Source organism: Hemiscyllium ocellatum, chromosome 20, assembly GCF_020745735.1.
Source record: "Hemiscyllium ocellatum isolate sHemOce1 chromosome 20, sHemOce1.pat.X.cur, whole genome shotgun sequence".
In the NCBI taxonomy this organism is placed as follows: Eukaryota; Metazoa; Chordata; class Chondrichthyes; order Orectolobiformes; family Hemiscylliidae; genus Hemiscyllium; species Hemiscyllium ocellatum.
Window position 1 is genome coordinate 59,186,065 of NC_083420.1, and position 19,746 is coordinate 59,205,810.

At 42.4% G+C, this 19,746-nt stretch overlaps 1 protein-coding gene across 1 annotated transcript in view; it reads left to right on the forward strand.

Moving 5' to 3' along the window:
* Nucleotides 1-19,402, forward strand: part of LOC132825295 (phospholipase A2-like) — a 34,825-nt gene extending 15,423 nt beyond the window's left edge. Inside the window, exons 2-4 of the mRNA XM_060840399.1 lie at nucleotides 5,394-5,556; nucleotides 9,592-9,698; nucleotides 19,254-19,402. Coding sequence (XP_060696382.1) covers nucleotides 5,394-5,556; nucleotides 9,592-9,698; nucleotides 19,254-19,402 — 419 coding nt within the window. The remainder of the gene's footprint in view (nucleotides 1-5,393; nucleotides 5,557-9,591; nucleotides 9,699-19,253) is intronic.
* Nucleotides 19,403-19,746: the final 344 nt, after the last annotated feature.

Below are 19,746 nucleotides of genomic sequence, written 5' to 3' on the forward strand. Positions count from 1 at the left end.
GTTGTCAAATTTGCTGATTATACAAAGATAAGTCAAAAAGCAAGATGTGAGGGGGATACAAAAAAGTCAAGGTAAAAAGGGATGCGGCTGGGTTAGTGGGTAGAAACATTGACAGATGGAATATACTGTGAGGAAATGTGGTGTTATGGGGATAGGGTAGGGGTGAATCTGGATGGGATGCTCTTTGGCGGGTTGGTGTGGACTTAATGGGCCAAATGGCCTGCTACCACACTGTAGTGATTCTGTGATAAAAGTTGAGAAGTCTCACTATAGAGAATTAATGAGACTCCACTCAGAATGCAATGTACAGCTTTGGTCTCCTTATTGTGGAGAAATTGGAAGCTGTTCAGAGAAGGTTCGCTGGGATGATTCCTAGGATGAAGGGGTTATCTTATGTGGGAAGATTGGGCCTATACGTAGAATTTAGAAAAATGCAAGATGATCATATTGAAACATTTAAGATTCTGAGGAGACATGACAGGCTAGATATTGAGATGTTTCCTCTTGTGTGTGAACCTTGAACTAGGGGATGTAATTTAAAATTAAGAAGTTTCCTATGTAAGGGGAGATGAGGAGTAAATTATTTTCTCTGAGGGTAGTTAATCTTTGTAGTTCTGATCCCTAGGCAGCAGTGGGTGCAGGTCATTGAATATATTCAAGACTGGGTTATACCAATTTTTGATCAGCAGGTAGATTAAGGTCAGCAGAGACAGGCAGGAAAGTGGCATTATGGCCACAGTCAGATCAACCATGATCTTAATGAATCACAGGAGAAAGTGAGGTCTGCAGATGCTGGAGATCAGAGCTGAAAATGTGTTGCTGGAAAAGCGCAGCAGGTCAGGCAGCTTCCAAGGAACAGGAAATTTGACGTTTCGGGCATAAGCCCTTCATCCTCATCCCTCATTCCTGATGAAGGGCTTATGCCCGAAACGTCGAATTTCCTGTTCCTTGGATGCTGCCTGACCTGCTGCGCTTTTCCAGCAACACATTTTCAGCTCTTAATGAATCACAGACCAGTTTCAGTGGGCCAAATGGCCTACTCATAATTTGCATGATGTATTGTTCTTATGATGCATATGTTGTAATGCACCCACAGTACTTTGTAGATGGAGTTGGAGATAAACACTCAACTCCTGTTGAGAAGTCAGTTTCCTCTGCACCCAATACTCAGTTGCGTTGACCTAATCACTTTGAACAAGATAGTTGGAAAGGGAACAGAAAGGAAATTGAACATGAATTCTTAAAGACATGAGTGGTACATGTTTGGAATATTTTAAGTGGAATATTTTAAGTGGTCAGAATATGCAAAAGAAGTTGATCGTTCATGAACTATTTCTTTAGTGAATACTTTCCAAAAACATATAATTCTCTCCCAGATTGTTGTTTATTTGAATGTGGATTTGCATAGTTGTATTACATGTGATTTATAACAAAATCACTGCTAATGACTAGCTGACAGTATAGAGTTCCATTTGGCCTCATTCTATTGTATCTTCACTGGTATCTCTCTCCTGTTTGTGAGGCTGCTGAGTAATGGTAGTGGAAGGAATGGGGGAATTTTCTCTAGTTTCACCCTCTATTCTCCTCCCTTCCTTCCAATCCATCAGTCCCCCTTCCCTGAGGCTCATTTCTCTAATATGGTCTATGCCTCTTCATTCAAGATTGCTCAGTTCTGGATAACTGTTGATTCAGTACATCTCAGTATTACAGACATTGCTTCGTTTTAAATGAAAGTATTTTTATTTTTATCCAGTTCAGAGACACAGTGTCACTGGGACTAGACCATGCGCAGTATAGAGAATGACAATGAGTTTAACACTGGGAGATGCTACTGATCAAGGTCAACTTGATATTTAGTTCTTAATTTGTTCATTATCTCACATTCTGGATTATAATCAAATCACTGCAAATTGTCTCCACTGTCCTTTCATAAGTTGATATGAATATTTTCGAGTCCCTTTGGCCAGTATTTTTTAATAAAACCTGATCAAAGTCTGTGGTAACATGATCATTGCTCTCAGGAACAATATTGTGAATGGCATATCTCTACTGTAGCAGTCTTTACTGTTGGACTGTTCCCTTATCTGGGTGAGGTTATTAGTTTATACACGTACAGAGTACAATATATTCCTAAATCTCTGGGATATTTAATTTTATGCTGACATGACCCATTTACTGAATGACTGTCTCTTGCCTGCACTGAGATTATATTTAATATACATGATCTTCAAGGATCTTTAGTGAAATAAGGGAAATTTTTGCTTTGTTGCTGTTTATTGATTAATTGGATAATTTTTTGTATGTGTGCATTGCTGTAATTAATTGACCTTGCGTATTCTGTGTTTGTAACTGAACCAAACAGGTCTGTCACTTTGTGGAATTGCGCTTGTAATTCAACCGTGGTTACAATTACAACAGAAGGATTCCAAAAGCTGGGGGGATCTGCCGAACTATTAAAGACAGTTTTGCCCCCAGCCATCTGTCTCGAGCTGGTATCTGAGTGAGACACAGCTACTGGCCAGAGACATTGTGGCAACTTGCTGTATATCACTGGATCCTCTGTGAGGGAGCTTTGTCTGTCTGTCATCATTAATGTGATGGGAGCAACTCCTTTAATGAATATCGAAATATCATTCTGTAAAGTGCCCAGAAGCAGAAAGTGTGCCTATTAAAATAGAATGGAGTTATTAAAACCAGATATCTGATTTCCTCCTTGGGTCTCACATCAGTAAGTCAAGGAGAAAACCAGACTTTGTGCAGTCTAGTTTTAATTCTCTCAGGGCTCAGATCAACCCTGTCCCTCAGGGATATTACCACTCCTGCATTCATTACAGTGGAGCAGCTGTGTGTTGATGTAATGGTGACAGTGTAACTCCAGCCCAATATCTCGGGCTCCTGCTGTGTGTTTCTAGTGTTTAGCTTTTGGTCATTTGGACCAATTTTAAGGAAGGAATCCAGGTTGGAGAGTGACCAACAAATTATTCCAACAGCTTCACCCTGAGCTGATATGGAACTGCCTTGTCCTCAGCTGGGGCGTCCGGTTGGAACATTTTAGAGTGAAGTCACGGAGACGGTTGTGCTTGCAGGGTTGGATCATGTGAAGAAGGCCACATGTTGAAGGGAACTGATTCCTAGTGAAAGACTATGTTTTTGTTCATGTTGTGGTTTTGTTTCATTCTGTTTAAATCTAATGGGCGGCACGGTGGCACAGTGGTTAGCACTGCTGCTGCCTCACAGCGCCCGAGATCCGGGTTCAATTCCCGACTCAGGCGACTGACTGTGTGAAGTTTGCACATTCTCCCCGTGTCTGTGTGGGTTTCCTCCGGGTGCTCCGGTTTCCTCCCACAGTCCAAAGATGTGCGGGTCAGGTGAATTGGCCATGCTAAATTGCCCGTAGTGTTAGGTAAGGGGTAAATGTAGGGGTATAGGTGGATTGCGCTTTGGCGGGTCGGTGTGGACTTGTTGGGCCAAAGGGCTTGTTTCCACACTGTAAGTAATCTAATCTAATCTAATCTAATGTCCCACTGGAACTGGATACTTCTGTTAGAAACCAACAGTGGTGCATTTTTCAGTTTCTGTTGTGCTGTGCTGACTATGTTTTGTTGGTGATGGTAGATTGAATGGGGCCAGGTTCTACTTCCATGGGGGGATGGCACAAGTGAATGACTACTGGCACTGGGCACCCCTTCACTTGGGCGAGGTACCAACTGGGCTCCCCAGTGAAGATCAGTTTCCCTACAGAGGGTGAATTTACCCTGTGAGTGAGATTTTCTCAGGCGATTACAATTACATAGGCTGTTTGTTCTCCCAAATTTTCACTGAAGACTCTCAGTCCCTCATTTGGATATAGTAGCCACCCCTTGCTTTCTGACGTTCCTGACTCCTTTGATGCTGCAGAAATACATTTTTGAAGTTTAACCAGTGCCACTCACCCTGATCCTATTAGTGTGCTGGAAACATGGCTTTCTAGTTTATTAATGTACCTCATTCTAGTTGAGAGCCAACTGTAGGTGTACATGAAACCCATTATTGAACCTGTACCTGCACTTAAGGTTGAAACAAAGGAGGCTACTTCAGATCAAAGTGGACCATCTGTTTTCCCCAAAATTGTAAATAAATGTGTTTTAGGATGAATTTGTCGATTAAGGAGCTGAGTTTCAAATCTGGAGACTGGAACTTAGAGAAAGGGGTTCTATTTAGTGACATGGTGCAGTCTTTCCCCCAAAATGTTATTGTGATGAAGAATTTGTAACTGGGCTGGTGCTTGTCACCTCCTATTTTGGTGTCATCTGCAGGATTGCTAGCCATGCCTTAAATGATTTGGATGTGAACATGGGGGTATAGTTTGCAGATGGCACCGGGGTTGGGGGTGTGGTGAGCAGTGGGGGTGGGGAATTGCCTCAAAGTGCAGTGGGGTCTCAGCTGGTGGGCCAAGGCTGGCAGATGGAGTCTGGTTTGGATGGATGTGGGGTGCTGCATTTTTGGGAGAGGCGGATCAGGATGGGATAGGTGCACTTAGTGGTGGGGTCCTGGGCTGTGTTGCTGGGCAGGGAGGCCTTGGGGTGTGGGATCGTGGTCCATTGGGGGTGGAGTTGCAGGTGGGTGGGGTGGTGGGGAAGGCATTTGGTGCTCTTGCCTTTGTTGGTCAGTGCATTGAGTGTGGGAGTTGGAATGGCATGTTATGGCTGTACAGGATATTGTACTGCATGCAGTTCTGGTCTCCCTGCTATAAGAAGGATGTTATGAATCAGAAAAGATTTCCAAGAATGCTGCCAGGTTGGAGAGTTTGAGCTACAGGGAGAGGCTGAATTGTCTGGAGCTATTTTTCCTAGAACGTCAGGGCTGGGGGGGTGACCTTATAGATGTTTATAGAATCATGAGAGGCATGGATAGGGTAAAACATACAAGGATGAGGGAGTTGAAAACTAGAGTACTTTGAGATGAGAGAGAAAAGATTTAAAAGAGGCAACTTTTCCATGCAGAGGGTGGTGCATGTTTGGAATGAACTGTCAAAGGAAGTGGTGGAGACAGGTGCAATCACATTTAAAAGGCAAATGGGTGGGTATATGAATTGGAAGGGTTTAGACGGATATGGGCCAAGTGCTGGCAAATGGGACTAGACTTATTTAGGATATCTGGTTGGCATGGATGAAGGGTCTGTCTCCATGCTGTACATCTGTATAACTATATAAATGGGAACAAATGGGATTCCATCATTACACCATTGCCCTTATCCAAATTCAGTTCCATTTAGTTTGTCAATGGCTGCAGGGATTGGGGATGATTGAATATGATACATGTTCAAACAATTGTATTATTTTTCCTGAAATTGAGCATACTGTCATGTGAATTTATGCACATTAATGTTAATCATGTTTGTGGTCTTACTCCAGTGCATATTACAGCCGTGAAAGAACACCACAGACGGCAAGCAAGAAGTATTCTGGACTTGATTGGAATGATTCAGTGTAGCACGGGGAATTCTATTTCTTACCTGATGTATGGTTGTTACTGTGGAATTGGAGGAAAAGGCTGGCCACGGGATGGCACAGATTGGTAAGGAAGGCTTCTGTACCCTGCACTTACCTGCAGGTGGTGTTTGGTTTACTAGTACTTGTCTTTGATGGTCATCAAATTTAATTGTGAAGCCAAACCCAAATCCAAGTCCTGACAGTGCAAACAATCTGACAAAAGTACCATTTAACATGGGTGCATAAGTCTTGTAGTCATTAAACCACTCAACATGTAACATGTTTGGCTTCAGCAATTGCTCTCAAATGCTATCTGACCCCAAGATCAATAGTGTTTCAACTTCTATTCACCTTTCAACTCCTAGGAGTGAAATTGTTTGTCCTCTTATAAATTTTTTTGGTTTAGAAAGACATGTGTGAATCATAACTGAAAACTAGCAGTACTAATTTAGCAATTTAATAACTTTCCTAACATCTTACTGTTTATTATTTTCCTCTTCTTCCTGTTCTCCTGGATTTGTTGATCCTTAAAGATCTGGGAATCATTTTTAATTTTGTTGCAGGGAGAAAGGATTAAAATTAACCTGAGATCTGCAGTGATCTTTGAAGAAAAAGATATTTTACATCTGCCAACAGAATCTACTATTGAAATCTACCATGCCTTCTTATATCAATATCTACTTCAAGAAATTGAGACTGGTTACCTGTATACAGTGTGATTTACGACCACAGGATGTCATCGTGTACCTTATAGCCAATAAAGACCTTTGGACCCATCATCACTCCCATGACATAGGAAACATGACAATTAATTTGTGCATAGCATGATCCACAAGCAGTTATGTGACCATGACTGGATAATCTGTCTTCCTGGTGACAATAACTTAAAAAAAGAATTCAACATAGGAACCAGAACTTTTCTTAATTCTGTGACTTAAAAGGATTTACCCCCAACTGAAAATCAACCTTCAAAGTGTCCTAAATATAAAAAAATTAAAAACTTCCCTTTCATCACAACTGCATTCTGAAATGCTGAATTACCAAGAAGGTGCAGGAGTGGGTCATATGCTCCCTTGAGCCTGTCATTTATGGTGACTAGGGCTGAATTTCTATGTTAACTCCAATTCTCCCCCATTTCTGTAATGCTTAAGGAACTATAAGGCATTAATATTTGTGTCAGAGAAAGTAATGAGAGTCAAAGTCGACAATTTCAATGGTCCTGATGTTTTCAAAATGGGTTTTCAACGAGCTATCAACAGAGAAAGCCTTGGTTTTGTTTTATTTTTCAGAAATTCTGATACTCGAGAATGATCCAAGTGGATTGGAAAGTGGCAGACATAACCTGCTATTTCAAGAAAAGACAGTTAGCCTGACATCAGGAAGGCACTAAACTACTGCTATCCTGAAAAATATCTATTTAGTCTTACTCCTTGTTTTATCTGTTTCAGTGAGCCCACTGCAAGAGGCTTTGGAGCCGCTGTGTTAAAAAAGGTTGGGCTTAGAGTTAGGATTCTAGTGATAGATTAATCGCCAATGATTTATTTTTGTTAATACATATGTGTGTGTGATCGATAGATGAGAGTCAGCTAAAACTGGTAAATAATCTGCTGATACATACTATCTTTGTATACAATTGAGTAATGGTCAGCGAGTGAGGTGCAAGATACATTCATACCACACTCAAAACTCTTGGACAAACAAGCTCATTATGGAATCTGGGGAAACACGAAGGCCATTTTGCTAAACACCGACAAGGGCAAAGTGATAAACGTTGTTTACTTGGAACTTAGTAAACCTTTGACAAGGTTCTCCATTGTAGACTAATTAGTAAAGTTAGATCAGATGGGATTCAGGATGAGCTTACCAATTGAATATAAAATTCTTTTAATGGCAGGAGACAGAAAATGATGTAGGAGGGTTATTTTTCAGACAGGAAGCCTGTGACCAGTGGTGTTCCATAGGAATCGGTGCTGGGTCCACTTTTGTTTGTCATTTATGTGATTTAGGTGAGAATGTAGAAGGCACGGTTAGTAAGTTTGGGAATGACACCAAGATTGGTGGTATAGTGGACAGTGAAGAAGGTTATCTAAGATTACAAAGAGATCTTGATCAATTGGGTCCATGGACTGATGAGTGGCAGATGAAGTTTAATTTGGACAAATGCAAGGTATTGCATTTTGGTAAAAGAAACAAAGACAGGACTTATACAATAAATCGTAGGGCTTTGGGTAGTGTTGTAGAACAGAGACCTAGGGATTCAGATAGGTAATTCTTTGAAGTTTGCATCACGTGTAGATAGAGTAGTTAAGAAGGTGTTTAACACATTTACATTCATTGTTGTGATCTTTTGAGTATAGGAGTTGGGATGTCATGTTGAAGTTGTACAGGATATTGGTGAGGCCTCTTCTGGAGTACTGTGTGCAGTTCTGTCACCTAGTTATTGGAAGGATATTACCAAGCTGGAGAGGGCTCAGAAGAGATTTACCAGGATGTTGCAGGGATGAGGGTTTGAGTTAGAAGGAGAGGCTGGATGGGCTGGAACTTTTTCATTGACGTGAAGGAGGTTGGGGAGTGACCTTGCAGAGGTTTGTAAAGTCATGAGGAACATAGATATGGTGAATGGTAGGTGTCTTTTCCCAAAGGTAGAGGATTTCAAGACCATGGGGCATATTTTTAAGGTGAGTGGAGAATGGGTGCAATGTTTTTACACAGAGAGTGATTCCCGAGGAGGTGGTGGGTGCAAATAAAGTTAGAATCTTTAAAAGACATTTTGATAAGTGCATGAATAATAAATGTTTGGAGAGATATGGGTCAAACACAGGCAGGTAGGACTAGCTTAATTTTGGAACATGGTCAGTGTGGACTGGTTGGACTGAAGGGTCTGTTTCTGTGCTGTATGACTCTCTGACTATGAGTCATAGTGAAAGGAAGACCTCAAACTTGGAAATCAGAGTTAAGCAGCCTGTCCCAAGGGACGGTACCTTCCTGGACCTACATTTCCCGTTTTGAAATGATATGCAAAATGCAATGTCAAACCAGATCAGACTCTTTGCAGATGACTGCCTGTTATACAAAGCTGTTTGTGAAAAGCAGACAAAGTTTGCATCAAGAAAGATATGGAAATAATAAAATTTCAGCATACAGAAATGCAACGTGATATGAATCACCAACAATTTATCAATACCCAACTGCACCCTGCCTCTCTCCCTCCTTGCAGTTACTGAAACATGTCATTAGTTAGGGATCCGCATCTAAAATATTCCTAAAAAAGGAATGTACAAATGAAATACACAGCCCACAGTGTTCTTGTGAAACTGGACTTTAGTCATTCTTCAACCACAGTGAAAGAAACGCAGTATCAGAATTTGTTAGACCACATTGAAAAGACTGCGTCGCCACTTGGGACCAGTATGCTGTTAAAACTAAAAGGCCCTCTGTGAGAAGGTTCAACACAGGGTAGTAGCTCATTCCAAGCAGTTAATCACGAGATACCAGTGTTTCTCAGTTTGTCACATCAAGAAGCTAGCACAGTCTTCAGAGCTGGAGAACATCCCACAGGTTGAATTACCCTCCAAAGGAAGACTAAATATTTATAAGCAGCACGCCAAGCCCAAAAGAGGCTGAGCTCAAATAATTAATAACCAACAGCTCCAACAGTGTGCCACCCAAACTCTGCCTTTGTTGACTACTTTCTCCATAAGAGAAAAAGACAGGAATAAGCTTCCACAAACTTTAATCTCCATAGCCCATAAAGATTCAACGTAAGGAAATCCGTTGTATTTTTAAATTACTGTCATCACTGACTACATTCAAGATTTCCCTGTGGAAACTTCCCAATGAAAAACGATAAAGAGAACCCATACCGAGCACCATTTGTAGCAAAAGCAGAAACTGCTGGAAAAAACTCAGCAGATCTGGCAGCATCTGTGAAGAGGAAGCAGAGTTAACATTTCAGATCCAGTGCCCATTTTGTAAATAGCCACTTCTCTCATTTGTTTCTGGCACTGATGGGCAGCATTGGTATCTGTGGAAGGAAGTAGCTTTGCTGAGCCCCTTCCCTCACTCAAGTTAGAATGAAAACTCAGTTATTTATTTTTACTCATTCACTTTCTTTCTCCAGGTGCTGTTTTACTCATGACTGCTGTTACGGGAAAGCAGAGAGAGCTGGTTGTCATCCCAAGTCAGAGAGTTACAACTGGTATTGCAGATATAGTACTGCTATATGTGGTAAGTAGGAGGTAACTCTCAGACGAGTGGTTTTAACAGAAAGCAGACTGGAATGGGTTCATGAGGCTGAGATGAGAGTTGTACTCAGCAACTGGAAACTACGCAAGATCTGGTCTCTTTTTATAAATTCTCAGGCCTCATTTGAATGGAGCGTGTGAGCTTTCTGATTGAAACCACTCTCTGGCCAGTAAATTTCTGACAGCAGGAGACTGCTGAGCTGGACGGGCAGGAGTGGCCCCCAATACTATGGTAAATTGATTGGTGTTAGAAAAGGAGTTGATCAAGCATGGCGCTGGAAAAGGCACAGCAGGTCAGGCAGCATCCAAGGAGCAGGCGAGTTGACGATTCAGGCAGGACCCTTCTTCAGGGCTGGGGAGGGGGTTAAGAGATGGAAGCGGGTTGGGGCCAGGGGAAAGGTAGTTGGGATGGCGATAGGTGGGCGAAGGGAGGAGGTGATAGTGAGAAGCCGGTGCGAAGGGTGAAGTGGATAGATGAGAAGGACGATGGACAGATAGGTCAGGTCAAGAGGGTGGACCTGAGTCAGAGGCCAGGCTGATGAAGTCCACAAGGAAATTAGTTCTCATAGAATCCCCACAGTATGGAATCAGACCATTTGGCCCAACAAGTCCACACCGACCTCAGAAGAGCATCACACCCAGATCCATTCCCCTAACCTATGCCTGCATTTCCCATGCACTTAACCTACACATGGGCGAAAGTGAGGACTGCAGATGCTGGAGATCAGTGTCAAGATTAGAGTGGTGCTGGAAAAGCACAGCAGGTCAGGCAGCATCTGAGGAACAGGAAAACCTGATGAAGGGCTTTTGCCCGAAACGTCAATTTTCCTGCTCCTTGGATGCTGCCTGACCTGCTGTGCTTTTCCAGCACCACTCGAATCCTAACCCATACATCCCTGGACACTACGGGTAATTTAATCATGGCCAATCCACTAGACCTGCACATCTTTGGTGGAAATTGGAGCACCCGGAGGAAGCCCATTCAGACACGGGGAGAATGTGCAAACTCCACACAGACAGTTGTGCAGTTGTGTGAGGCTGCCTGATGCTGTGAGGCATCAGTGCTAAAAACTGGGGCAATTATGCCACCCGTTGTAAAGAAGCTTACTGGACTTAGCCTGTGGCTGCCTTTAATCCAGCAGGTTTGCCCTAGTAATAATATCACCACCATGCGGTCTCTTGTTAATATTACTGTCAAGCCCTAATGGATTCACTGGACTCAATTTTAAAATAAATTTCAGAACGTGACTATGAACAAATCTGTACAGTGTATTTTGATTTAGCACATTAGCAGGTCATACGTCATGATACTAGATGAATGAGTAAAATAATCGTACACATCCAAACATCTAATCTATTACATCCTTTGCTCTCGATGTGGTCTCCTCTACTTTGGGGAGACAGGATGCCAACTAGCGGAACATTTCAGAGAACATCTCGGGGGCACACGCACCAAACAACCCCACCGATTCATGGCTGACCACTTCAACTCCCCCTCCCACTCTGCCAAGGACATGCAAGTCCTGGGCCTCCTCCACCACCAAATCCTAGCCACCCAATGCCTAGACGAAGAACGCCTCATCTTCCACCTTGGGACCCTCCAACCACACAGCTTCAAAGTTGATGTCAGCAGTTTCCTTGTCTCCCCTCCCCCCACCCCAACCTCATCCCAGATCCAACCCTCCAACTCTGCACTGCCATCTTGACCTGTCCTACTTGTCCATCTTCCTTCCTGCCTTTAATCCAGCAGGTTTGCCCTGGTAATAATATCACCACCATGTGGTCTCTTGTTAGTATTACTGTCAAGCCCTGATGGATTCACTGGACTCAATTTTAAAATAAATTTCAGCTCCACCCTCCACTCTGACCTAGCCCATCCCCCTCCTATTTATCTCTCAGTCCCCTCCCCCCCCCCGCCGCCACATTCCTGATGAAGGGCTTATGCCCATAATATTGATTCTCCTGCTCCTGTAATGCTGCCCAAACTGCTGTGCTTTTCCAGCACCTCACTTTTCGACTATGATCGCCAACAACTGTCGTCCTCATTTTTCTCCAAGTAAAATAATCAGTTTGGTAAATCTCACTCCAGGTAGAGGGTGGAAATATTGTTTGCCCTGGCCTACAGAATGTTCAAACATGAACTGAACACTGTAGCCACAATGTTTGCAATGCAATCAGTACATCAGAGTTTATTTTTCCCCATGTAATAAGCATTTAAATTGTCATAGTTTACAATCAAACCGATCCAAACAAGATCTAATATCTCAAAAATGTGGACAAAGTCAGTAGTCACACAACACCAGGCTATGGTCCGACAGATTTATTTCAAATCTCAAACTTCCTCAGATGAGGATGGAGCAGCGCACTGAAGGATTGTGATTTTTAATAAACCTGTTAGATTATAATCTGCTGTTGTGTGCCTTCTGACTTTCCCAGTCCAACACTGGCATCTTCTTTTAAGAAATTGAGACAAGTTAAAACTTTCCTCCAGGTTTCAAAATTATCGGATGTAAGATCAGTGTTGTCAGGAAAACTGGATTTTGGACTTAAAGGGGAACAATAATGTGAAAGGGAAGGGGAAGGCATGGGATGATGGAAACCTTTTCATCCAAAGCCAGAAAGTAACCAACTTTTGCAGACCTTGAGAGTGATCTCACCAGCTTGCGAGCTGCTAATCTCGAGATGCTCAGAGGCACAGTTTGAATATCAAAATAAAACAATGCAGATACTTTGTGGTTGTTTTGGTTCATTGAGTTTATTGTGGAGAACAAAATGAGTGCTGCAAAAAGCAATCAGTACACAGGGAAAACATCATGTCTATAAACATGTTCAAGATTGTACTCCAGGGTCCTGTATTCTAATGAGCATTACATAAAACTTAGAAGTAAATGCTAAAAATTCCCCATTGTTTAACTACGGGAACTTATTTTAAAACAATGCACTAATTTTGAGTGTTCTTCTCAACCGTTAAATTTCCAAACAGTGGTATAACCATTGTCTATTGTGAAAATTTCAAAATCAAGATTTTTTTTTCAACTGTTAATCTACAATTGCTAAGTTTCAATTATTGTTGAACAGCGGGTGCAAATGATAGCAAGTGAATTCGGCTAAGAAGTTACTGTGTCAAAAAGTGAAATTAATAGCAATGCTACAGGGACTAGCACAAAGTTCTTTTGCTTTTGACTGTATGTGTTAAATCGATCAGGGCACAAGGAGTGCCGAAATCTGATCTCAATAGTGTCAAAAGAGCTCACTTGTATTTCTCATGTGAATTGGAAGTTGAAAGATCTAGATGTAATTTTGGTAGATCTTTAACAGAAAGCATGTAGTGCCACTTACTATTGAGAGAGCAGCTGCGCAGCTCGATCCTCACACTGACAGTTGAAAATATATTTTGCAGAATTTAAGTGTATAGAAGGGCAGAGAATCCCTACAACGTAGAAGCAGACCATTTGGCCTATCAAGTCCTCACCGACCCTCCAGAGAGCATCCCACCCAAACCCGCCCGAACACCCTGAATTCCACTTAACCTACACAAACCGAACACTATGGGCAATTTAGCATGGCCAATTCACCTAATCTGCACATCTTTGAACTGCGGAAGGAAATTGAAGCAAGCCCACGCAGACATGGGTAGAGAATGTACAAACTCCACATAGACAGTCATCCAAGAGTGGAGTCCTTACTGGTGTGAGACAGTATTACTAACCATTGAGTCACCATGCCCCACCCCTGTAGCTGGGTCACTGTAAGAAAGACCAAGTTCCCCTGTTTTAAACATAGAGCTGATGTTTCAGCATGAAAACTCATCGGAGTTATTCTTACCTCTGTCCAAACTTCTCTTAAGCAGAGAAACAGGAACTTTAAGAAGGGAGTTTAAAGAGGAATTTGCAACTATTGACAATTAGTTATTGACCAGAAAGGTCACTGAGCATTGAACACTAATTCACAGAATCTTAGAATCCCTACAGTGTGGAAGCAGGCCATTCAGCCCGACTAGTCCACACTGACTCTCTGAAGAGCATCCCACCCAGACTCTCCCCCTATCCTATCCCTTCAACCCTACATTTCCCATGGCGAACCCATCAAACCTACACATCCCTGGACACTGTAGGCAATTTAGCATGGCCAAACCACCTAACCTGCACATAATTGTTTATTATTTCCCTGCCTCTACACATGTTGATATTTCTTTCATGACTCTCAGCTCAAATTGAGAGCTGAGCAAATGGGGATTATGCCTATATTTGTACTATTGCGAGTTAGTGCAGAAATTTCCATTTTGAAGTTAAAGTATGATGGCAAATATGTTGCGTGGCAAAAATATATACGCCATGACCAATCAAGTTACTTGGTGAATCACATGCTAAGAGAGCCAGAAGCACGATGCTGGCTTTACAGATGAGCAACAACCCTGATGTATTGCTTGCATAAGCTTTACTGTCCTTGTTGTCTGCAAACCATCCTTGTGTGGCCCAAAGCCTTGGAAAGAGGTCAGCACCAATAAGTCTTGGTACCCTCATTGGGACTCATTACACAGTTGATTTTCAGATTAATATGGCAAGTTTCTAACTTTGTGTTTGAATGAGCAACTTTGACATAAGAATCTCCCCCTCCGCCAGTCTTCAGATCTGCAATTGTGTTGTAAACTCTGTGGCCTCTGAGAGTCATAGAGATGTACAGCACGGAAACAGATCCTTCAGTCTAACTCGTCCCGCTGACCAGATATCCTGAAGTAATCTAGCCTCATTTGTCAGCATTTGGCATATATCCCTCAAAACCCTTCCTATTCATATATCCAGCTAGATGCCTTTTAAATGCTGTAATTGCACCAGCCTCCGCCACTTTCTCTGGCAGCTCATTCCATACACGCACCACCCTCTGCGTGAAAAAGTTGCCCCTTACGTGTCTTTTAAATCATTCCCCTCTCACCCTAAACCTTTTCCCTTTAGTTCTGGACTCCAACACCAGGGAAAAGTCCTTGTCTGTTTATCCTGTCCACGCCCTTCATGATTATAAAAAGCTCTATGAGGTCACCCCTCAGCTTCCGACGCTCCAGAGAAGCCAGCCACAGCCTATTCAGCCTCTTTCTATCGTTCAAATCCTCCAACCCTGGCAAACATCCTTGTAAATCTTTTCTGAACCCTTTTAAGTTTCACAACATCTTTTCAGTAGGAAGGAGACCAGATTATGGCCCTTCAGCCACCTCAATGATTGACCCTTCAACCCAAAGCAGGTGGAGTCTCTTGATGCTAAAGATTTCCCTCTCAGCTATAGATTGCTATCTGGCTAACAATAAGCACCCTACTATTCTGAGGCTGACACATTGTCATCACCCAGTTGTGGGGATGAAGAATCCAGGGATACACTGATCCCACTGAACATGGAGGCAATGGCTGCAGTTGCATTGGGTCCATCTCCAGTGATGAGAAAAATGATGGTCAGACAGCCATGAACTCACCCAGAGTCAAGGCTGTGAACCCAACTTGACAGGCACCTGCCTGGTGTTTGCAGGTGAGTATTTGAAATGTAGGTTTCTCAATTCAGCAGAAACTATTTGGGAAGTGAAAGTTATTGGGGCAAGTCATGGAACTAACAAATCACAAATTCATGCAAATAAGCTTCTCCCCTCCTGATGATGAGCATATAATCTCACCATCTCAAGAGGAAGGACTTAATTGTGACATTTTAACATCACTGCAAGAATCTAACTTTAGACTCTCGCCCAATTAAATCATCACATTTGCCATGATCCTCTGTAGGTCTGGCAGAACCTGTGGAGAAAAAGCAGCATTAACATTTTGAATTCCAGTGACCCTTCTTCAGAACTTGTAAACAAGGGCTACTAGACTCCAGACATTAGCTCTGCTTTCTCCCCACATTTGTTACCAGACCTGCTGAGTTTCTCCAGCAATTTCTGCTTTTTTTTTCAGATCTTCAGCATCCACATAGTTCTTTGTTTTATTTTCATAATTAGCCTCACCACTTTAGGGAGGGGAAATCACACCCGGTGTTCAATTCCTTAAAGTCAGTACCTCATTTGTAACAATTTAGCTTTTAAAAAGACTACTGGAATTCAAACACTTTCCTTTAGGTTTCTTTCCTGCAAATAAATATGGAAACATCATTTCACTTTAATTGAACAAATCAAACTGTGAATCACAGCATCACTGAGTTTTTAATATTCCTGACGACCCAGCTCCATATGGTAATGCTTTTTAATTTCTGATTAACTTACATCTTTCCTAATCTCTGAGTGACCAAAGTGCCTCAGCATTACAGTGTGGTTGGTTGAAGAATGGACAGATATATCAATCAGATGGTGTAGTTACATGTTCATCTGCTGAGTGCATCGATCAAATACCTCAAAACTGTTCACTCATGTAAAAAGATGACAGCACACTGCAAATCAAATTTAACAAGGCTGTTAAATTTCAATCAGAGCATTTTAAATCTAAAGCTAATATTTACACTCATTCACTTTGATCTTATTTTAAGATGTTATAATCAAAATAACTGATGCTGCAAAATCTTATCATCTTGAGCTAGAAGCAGTAACATGTTGTTAGTGAGCTTTTGCATTTGTCTCATCACTACAGAAAGCCAAGAAGTGACCTGTGCTATTGTCTGCATGTTAGTATTGATCTAAGTGCATCCATTAAATATTCAGAACTGTTCTCTCTCATAATCTGTTTCTTAGTGGGTCAGTGAGTTCAGTTGGCTGGATAGCTGGTTTGCAATGTAGAGCAACACCGACAGTGCTGGTTCCGTTTCTGCACTAGCAGATGTTACCACAAAGGACTGAACTTCTTCACTCGCCTGAGGTGTGGTGACACTCACTGTCTCTCTGAGGGAGTGCGATTTCACCTTTGGCTTTCTTTAAAAAAGCCCTGACGAAGGGCTTATGCCCAAAACATCGATCCTCCTGCTCCTCGGATGCTGCCTGACCTGCTGTGCTTTTCCAGCATCACACTCCAGACTCTGATCTCCAGCATCTGCAGTCCTCACTTTCTCTTCCTTTATAAAAGGAAATGTTTTGCTTCAAAGGTTGGAATCTTCCAAGCCCTCGAACAAAATGTGTCACGGCGAGAAAGTTCAGAAAATTGGGTGAGATATCCAACAAGGATCTTCTCAGCTTTGAGAGCAAAACGACCTTTTTTTCTGACTAAGTGTTCCCATTAGTGAGCAATAAGAGGTCTACGTTCATGGATTATCTCTCATTAACAGCTTCACTCTTACTTACTCTTGCCTTATTACTAAGCAGTCTCCAATACTTCCATCCACTGGATACAAATTAGAGGCCAAACATTGCCCATCCATGAAAGTCAAATAGGGTTACATTGCTCTTCCAAACCTGTTTGGACATTTGGCATCAACACCTCAGGGCAGGGACTGCATGTGCTCCATATCCACAGGACATGGTTTCTAATCTGAATTATCAGTAACAGCACTTACAGTTGGGGAGGTGATGGCCTAGTGGTATTATCACTAAACTGTTAATCCAGAGACTCAGGTAATGTTCTGGGGACCCAGGATTGAATCCAGCCACAGCAGATGGTGGAATTTGTGAATTCCAGATTTTTTTTAACTGAATTCAATCTAACATTGACCAAAAATCCATTGTTCATTATTGGAAAACCCCATCTGGTTCACCAATGTCCTTTAGGGAAAGAAACTGTTGTCCTTAACATGGTCTGGCCTACCTGTGACTCCAAACCCACAGCAAAGTGGTTGATACGTACCTGCCCTCTGGGCAATTAGGGATGGGCAATAAATACTGGCCTTGCCAGCGATGCCCACATCCTGTGAATGAATAATAAAACAATGTAAACTTGTGCAGTTCAGTGATGCACACCAGCACCTCTCATTGAAATGATGCCACATGGGCATTTTCCACTCAGGGATAGGCACTTGGCTCATGGTTTGAACCAGCCTGCTTCTCAGGGCTCTTTACTTGATCTGTTATCACTCATTCAGTTTGTGCTCACCTTGTTGCTAAAAGCATTTCAGCCTAGCCTTGTCTTGCTTTGCCTTTCAGCATAGACACAACGCCAAACAGCTTGTTTTGGTGTCAGCAACCATCAGTCAATGGAGATACATATCTTGTAGAAGATGCAGAGGGCATGCAGGGTTAGTGGTCTGACAGAATTTGGTGGGTAATAGCGAGCAAGGAAAATGCTGTGTGCAACAGTAAGAGTGTCGGAGCATAAGCTATAGTGGGAGATGGGTGCAGTAGCAAAGAGAGAGAGAGTGAGTCTGAGGTAACAGAAAAAATGATGGTGGCATTTAGCCTGGCAAACCTTCTACTATTGACTTCCTGAGGCTGGGTGTTCCTTCGGGTTGGAACCCCCACTGACCTGGTGGCAACCTAGGATGAGGCTGGCAAGGATTGGTGTCGTGACCTCCTCTGTCACTGCTGGGGGAATAGGACATCCAGCCACTGTACTCTCCTCTCTACTCGGACCTCCATATCCTTGTCCGCAAAGTAGGGCTCCAGTGTCTCCTTAACTGCCATATCTGAGGCAAATGTCACAAACCCAGTGGGGCAGATCCGAAATACCAGTGCATGGCTGGGTGCACAAGAGCCCCTTGAACCTAGCACTGTGCCTGGAATCCCTGGATGTCCAACAGCAATGAGCACTTTCGCCCACAGCATGTGAAGGAATCAGGCTGACATCTTCAAGCAGGACACCATAGCGATGCGCTGCTTAGTTAGTTATTGTGGCAAGTTTGGAACGTTTGCATGAGAAATCTCACAAGTCCTCGCAGACTGAAACTCAAAAAAAATGAAACTTAGCTGGTAAAATGCAGCCCAAAGTTCTGAGCTTGAATTAAAGCAAAGTGGCAGACAACCACAGAGGAACAACTGAACAGATTGTCTAGGCTGTTGAGAAAATAGCCTTTACAGACCTCCTTGTACTTCATCAGGAGATGCCAAAGCCAATAATGAATTTTTGAAGTACTTAGGAAGATTCCACAGGAGCACTGGGACAAATGACCATTTGACATTTCTGCGAGTGAAGATGGAAGGACATTGGTCAGGACATTGCGATAAGCATTGTGACTTTGAAATAATCCTTTTTATACTCATTGAACCACACAGATGGTTTACTGTTCCTCTGAAACAGTGCCAACTACAGCAACTCATCATTCCGTGTGGACTGTATCAGTGCATCAGGGTGGTAAAAACAAGGATTGCAGATGCTGGAAACCAGATTCTAGATTAGAGTGGTGCTGGAAAAGCACAGCAGTTTAGGCAGCATCCGAGGAGCAGGAAAATCAACGTTTCGGGCAAAAGTCCTTCATCAGAAAGGATTTTTCTGCTCCTCGGATGCTGCCTGAACTGCTGTATTTTTCCAGCACCACTCTAATCTAGAACTTGTATCAGTGCATCAGTTCTGAAAATGTGTTAAAATCCTTGAGTGAGATTTGAACATACTAGTCTCTGATTCAGGCAGGAATGCCAGCAACTGAATGTTTAGTACCAATCATTGAATATCACAGTCTTTTAAAAGAGAAACATTTGCTTTTATTACAGGGGACTTCTTTGACTATTGCGAAAGGATGATTTGTGAGTGTGACATGGAGTTATCAAACTGCTTGAAGCGGAATGTATACCAGAAGAAATATGCACTGTGGCCCAATTTCCTTTGCGGAAGGACAAAGCCTTGGTGTTATCCGTATTAAATAACACGGGTATATTCTGAAACGTGGATTGTGATTGAATGTTGAATGTAGCTTTGAGTTGACTCAACACATAAGTGATTGACAAAATTCGATCTAAGTATCAGTTTTTCTTTCTTCTGAGGGAACTGTAGGAATTCATCACCATGCTGTTTTCAATATGTCCCACAAGATAAAATTACTGATTGGAAAGACACGGATTGTAGAGCTGAATTATACTCCCTATGGGCATAGCTACCACCTGGAATGCAAGGTTGGAGATTCACTCTGAAATACAAACTATCCCACTAAAATTGGATTTTAAGAGCACTACCAGAATAAAGTTCATGAATCTTTTCATGTACAAG